General features: G+C 46.5%; 1 protein-coding gene across 1 annotated transcript; it reads right to left on the reverse strand.

Annotated features, from left to right (window-relative positions):
• Positions 1–3,101: 3,101 nt before the first annotated feature.
• Positions 3,102–3,835, reverse strand: LOC100283072 (rapid alkalinization factor 1). Its single transcript, NM_001155974.2, has one exon. The coding sequence runs from the start codon at positions 3,735–3,737 to the stop codon at positions 3,411–3,413; it is 327 nt and encodes a 108-aa protein (NP_001149446.1). The 5' UTR covers positions 3,738–3,835; the 3' UTR covers positions 3,102–3,410.
• Positions 3,836–5,597: the final 1,762 nt, after the last annotated feature.

Genomic DNA, 5,597 nt, shown 5'->3' on the forward strand with positions numbered 1-5,597 from the left:
ACATAGCTAATTTATATATTTTTGATCATGTCTCTTTCATTTGGTACAAATACATATTTCTTATTCTTCTTGTGCCAAGGCTAAGACTAATGTGCTTTCAAGTGTATTTCTATGCTTAATCTTAAATTGAAAGGGAAATGGAGTATTTGGCAAAGACAAGGCTTCCACTCCAACTCTGACGGTATCTTCTATCCTTTGTCGTTACTCAGGAAACTCTGAATTGGTATGACCCCTCGCTCATATTTATTTTACCAATAGAGGAGAAAGTATTAGGCCCCATAAGGGGAGAATTGTATAGGGCTCTCAAGTTCTCCGTTTTTGGCGATTAATGCCAAAGGGGGAGAAAGTATCGAAGGGGGAGAAAGTATTAAGCCTAAAGCAAAAGGACCGCACCACCATTTCAAAAATTTTGAAAAATAAAGGAAGAAATTACTTCACTAATATTTATTTCAATTGGTATTTGAGTTAATTTTCAATTGGTATCTTATTTGGTTTCAAAATTTCAAGTTAGTATAAAAATTTCAATTGGTACAAATTTCATTTAGTATCTATTTCAAAAAGGGGAAAATCATTTCAAAAACTCTCTTGAAAGCTAAGGGGAAAATTTCTTCAGGGGGGGTCTTTTATTTAGTCAAAGGAAAACATTTGAAACAGGGAGGATTTCAAATCTTGAGAATGCTTCTTAAAATCATATTCTTATACCTTTGGTTATTTGCAAAAGAATTTGAAAAGGTTTTTTCCAAAAAATTGCAAAAACAAACAAGTGGTGCAAATGTGGTCCAAAATGTTAAATAGAAGAAAGCAACCACGTTTATTCTTAGACATATCTATAAAGTCTTTAAATTGGTTTAAATCTAAGTAACCTTTGCACATTAATCATAATTATAAACTAGTTACATTTCTTCACTTTATATTTTCTTTGGTTCGTGTTGGCATCAATCACTAAAATGAGAGAGATTGAAAGGGAAATGGGCTTAATCATTTCTATAATCGATTTTGGTGGTTGACGTTCATCATAAACCACGTGGAATAATTAGTTTGCCAAGATGTCTTTTATATCAGGTGCATAAGGTTCAACACAAACCAAGAAAGAAATTAATTTGAGGACTCAAATAAATTTGGAGCAAAGGACTTGAGAGTGTGCTGCCAGTGGCGCACCGGACACCAAGCGAACATGCCACTCTCGAGAATTTCCAAGCCGCGCCCCGCTATAATTCATCGGACTGTCCGGTGAGCCAACGAAGCAACGGTAACCTGGCGCCAATGGTCGACTACAAAGTGAACAATGTGCGTCAGAGCTTAGAGCAGAGTCTGGTGTGGCACCGGACTGTCCGGTGTAGCTACAGGACAAAGGTTCCAACGGTCAAGTCGCTCCAAACCCCAACGGGCGTGCTGACGTGGCACACACCGGACAGTGAACAGTGGCTATCCGGTGCACCACCGGACTGTCTGTTATGCCCATCGCCAGCAGACTCAGCCAACGGCTAGGAAGTGGTTGGAGGCTATAAATACCCCCAACCACCTCCTTCAATGGCATCCAAGTTTTTCAAAAGTTCCTATTCAATACAAGAGCAATAACATTCACTACAAGACACATTCCAAAGATCAAATCCTCTCCAAGTCTCAAAATGAACTCAACCACTTAGTGACTTGAGAGAGTTTTGTGTTCATTTGTTGCTCTTATTGCTTGGATTGCTTTCTCCTTCCCTTCCTTATTTCTTTAATTGTTTTGTAAAGCTAGCAAGAGACACCTAAGTGTGTGGTGGTCCTTGCGGGGTCTTAGTGACCCAAATGATTAAGGAGAAGGCTCATCCGGTCTAATTGACCGTTTGAGAGAGGGAAATGGTTGAAATAGACCCGGCCTTTATGGCCTCCTCAACGGGGACTAGGTTCTTTGGAACCGAACGTCATCCGCATTGATCTTCGCTTGCTTTGTTTGCCTTCTTTCCTCTCTCTAAAGTTTCCTTGCTAATATTGATTTGAGTTTGCTCCCAAACGTCATCCGCATCAATTGAGCAACTCTTAGGAAGAGAAACATTCTTCCACACTCGAATTTAATTCTAACGCTAACCCGACCTTAGTGTGTGTTTATGTTTATAAATTTCAGGTTTTGCCTATTCACCCCCCTCTAGTCGACTTTCATTGCCCTTTATAGACGGGCCGGCGCAACCCATTGAATCGATCTGGTAAATTCTAGGAACCGCCCCCTAGAATACCTCTACGTGCAACCACCCGAAGATCTCGCACGTAATGTGTGCCCATTACTTCTGGTTGACGTGACAGTCTAGGTGTAATATTTGATAACCAAATAAACAAAAGGCAAAAATTAAACTGACGTTCAGAACACGTTACGACGCGATTGTGCATCGTCCCAAGTCCCAAGTCACGCGATAAATAACACGAAAAAACGCGAGCGAGCGCATGTGGCAGCCATCATAGCCTTTTATTTGTTTAATGTGAATAGTAGTGAACACTCCTAGATATAATCTGGTTCTCTATTACATAGATGGACAATATGAGAGTAAAGCCGCAAACAATCTCTACACATCACCTTGGCTTCGTTATTAAATTGGGTCACACACTAGTAAGCCTAATTCTAACCATTTATGTAGGTTTGGTTTGAGAAATATGGTAATAGTCTATTATTTTTCCATTCCTCGTTTTATTGTTGGGTTCCTGGAATAGAATGATTTGATTTATCATTATTTAATATCTTGTAGGCTCGGCTCCTCCAGAAGGAAACGATAAAAAAGGAAAGAAATAGACCCCAGAACTGTTGTTCTATTCTTCTGCCCGTTTCGAAACGCCCAGATAATTAATAACAGAAAAGGCTCTCGTTGACCTCGCTTCCTCCGAGGCATGATCTATGGCTGGTGGCAGGCAGCAGCCCAGCAGGCAAAATTGTCAGGCACGCAAGATGTCAGAAGAATTGCAACTTGCTCAGACCAAGCAAAGAATCGCTACGCTATCAGTATAATTACTTGCAGCGAGGACAAAAAAATAAAGAAAGAAACTTGAAATCATGGAGCTGGTTGTTGCGACTTGCGACGCGGACCCGTGTCACCGTGTGGCTATCTTACAATCACAATCACACAGGTTGACGGGGAAATCGTCATCATCAGTTTGTAGTTTATACACCAGCTGCTCGAAAATCATGGAATTTACAGGACCGGAGCGAGAGAGAGATACTCCAGTCATAACCCACAACCAACACAATCATTCTCGTTAAAATCAATCAACAAGAGAAACAAAATCAATCAACAAGAGAGAGAGAGAGAGAGAGTAGCGTACATGTACCAATAATCGATTAAAGGGGCAGGGAGGGAGATGAATGATTTTCTCCGTATCAGCCAACAACGGCGCAGGATAAACGGATATGAACCTCCTCTTCCTATTGGCGGACGCCGAGATCAGCCGCGGCAGCGTGTGATGGCGGAGCAGCCGCGCGAGTAGGGGTTAGCCTGCCCGCCGGGGCGGCAGTTGTAGTAGGAGGCTCCCCGGACGGAGCAGGGCACGTTGTCCCTGCGCAGCGCGCCGTAGCTGAGGTAGCCGCCGCCCTGCAGCACCCGGCACGCCACGGAGTCCCCGCCAGGGAAGCCGAACTCCTCGTCCTCTCCCGCGCCCACCACGCGGAGGTCCCAGCCGAGGGACGCCGCCGCCGGCACGTCGCCCGACGCGCGGGCCAGCACCAGGAGCAGGAGGAGCGGGAGCAGGAGCGCGCGCGTCGGCCTCGCCATCGGCGGCGGCGGATTGCGATGGAGAATGGAGGAGGGGGCAGGGGAGGTGAAAGAAGTGTGGGTTTGGTGCTCTGCTGTCTGGTGCTGCTATGGCGAAGGGATGCCGGGGAGGCGGGGAGGGTAGGACTAGTAGGACCGACTGGAGTGGAGCGGAGCGGATGAATGGAAATATGGAATGGAATAGAATGCAAATGCAGGAATGCGCGTGACCTGGTGGCTGGTGCACGACTGCACGGCCAGTCGGCGCAGCCTGCGTGTGCCGGTTTCCGTTACAGGACGCGCCCGGATTGGCTGGTTTGGCTCAGCACCCAACACCGGCTCACGTGTGACGTGTGGAATGAGTGACGGAGAAACCCCATGGCCGTTGCCGTTGCCGTTGCCTGCCGTTCAGTTGAAAAAAGGGAAATACAGTACCTTCATTACACGCCCGAGTCCTGTCTTCAGTTGCACTCCCTTTGTCACTCTCCACCGAGTATACTTCTGTTGATGCATTTTTCGGACACCAATCACTTAACACGAATCGTGGCGGTTCTCTCTGCATAGGGGCGGATGGTCCGCGGCAGGGGCCGGACGGTCCGCGACCTAGCGCAGGGCTAGGGTTTTCTACCTGCCGGCCGGACGGTCCGCGTGTGCGCAGGGGGGGCGAAGGTTGCCGGCGGCGCCTGGATCTCGCTCCCGAGAGGTACCCCGTCGGGGAGGAGAGATCCTAGGAGTTGTCTAGGCTCGGGCAGACCGACCTAGACTCCTCTAATCGACGTAGAGTCGAAGAGAAGTTGAGAATTTGAGAATTGAGAGGCTAAACTAGAACTAGACTAGAACTACTCCTAATTGTACAGGAAATAAATGCGAGATAAAAGTGTTATTGATTCGATTGATGATTACAAATCGGTCGTATACCTCTGTATTTATAGAGGAGGGGGGCTGGACCTTTACAAACTAATCTTCCGAGCTAATTCCGTGAATTTAGCTAACAACCGTAGCACAAAACTCGGAACCCTAATCTGCTCTGCGCACGCGCGGACCGTCCGCACCACCAGTGCGGACCGTTCGGTCCTCATTTTGGTACTCAACATATGCCCCCTGCCTTTTGGTGTAGCTGAGCGAACCAAAAGCAACTAACTCGATGTGATCACATCGGTTTTCTTAGACATCTTGCCACCTACTAGGATAGTACGCAAGGGTCTTGTTCCCGATGGTTAACTCAACGGACGTGACCCGTTTAGCTTTGATCAGACTGTCAGTCCTAATATCGCCGAGTGTCGTACTGGTCTTGACCAATTCGTCATCTTGCTTTCCTAATTTTCTGAGTGTTCTGGGGTTGTACCGTCTGCGCCCTGTACGGTTGGTCCGGTCTTTATAGCCGAACTGTCTGCCATACGTGCAAAGAGCTGCATAGTTGTTGTTTTATTTTCTGTCTTTGTGGCCGTTTGATTTTTCTCAATGGCCTTTGGCCTCCATCTCTTTTGTGGTGGCGGATACTGCGTATGCGTGTCATTGAATATTTTTTCCGCCTCCGTTTCCTGGTTGTCCTTTGCTCTTAGGCGCTGTAATTTTCGCTTTTGCGATCGCGTCAATCCCGATGGGGCACCATCGGGGCATAGAGTATTTTGAATCGGCCGTTTTGTTGACAACTATATCTTCTTTTTTGTTTGTGTTGGTCGATTTACCAAAAATGATCGGCCCTTCGTTATTTTGTTGTACGATGACATCTATTGTTCCTATTTCAATGAAGTCCCCTTTTATCGTACTGTTGGAGGCCGTAGCTATATACCCCCTACCGGATTAGTGAGCCTTTAGGGCCGAGTGGTTTGGCAATCTTGTTGGGCCTGTGCTCGTGGACCAGATTGAGGGGCTCTCAAT

The sequence above is a fragment of the Zea mays genome, chromosome 8, assembly GCF_902167145.1.
Source record: "Zea mays cultivar B73 chromosome 8, Zm-B73-REFERENCE-NAM-5.0, whole genome shotgun sequence".
Classification (NCBI taxonomy): Eukaryota; Viridiplantae; Streptophyta; class Magnoliopsida; order Poales; family Poaceae; genus Zea; species Zea mays.

Coding starts and splice junctions, on each gene's coding strand:
- LOC100283072 (NM_001155974.2), bottom strand. CDS start 3,737: ATGGCGAGGCCGACGCGCGCGCTCCTGCTCCCGCTCCTCCTGCTCCTG.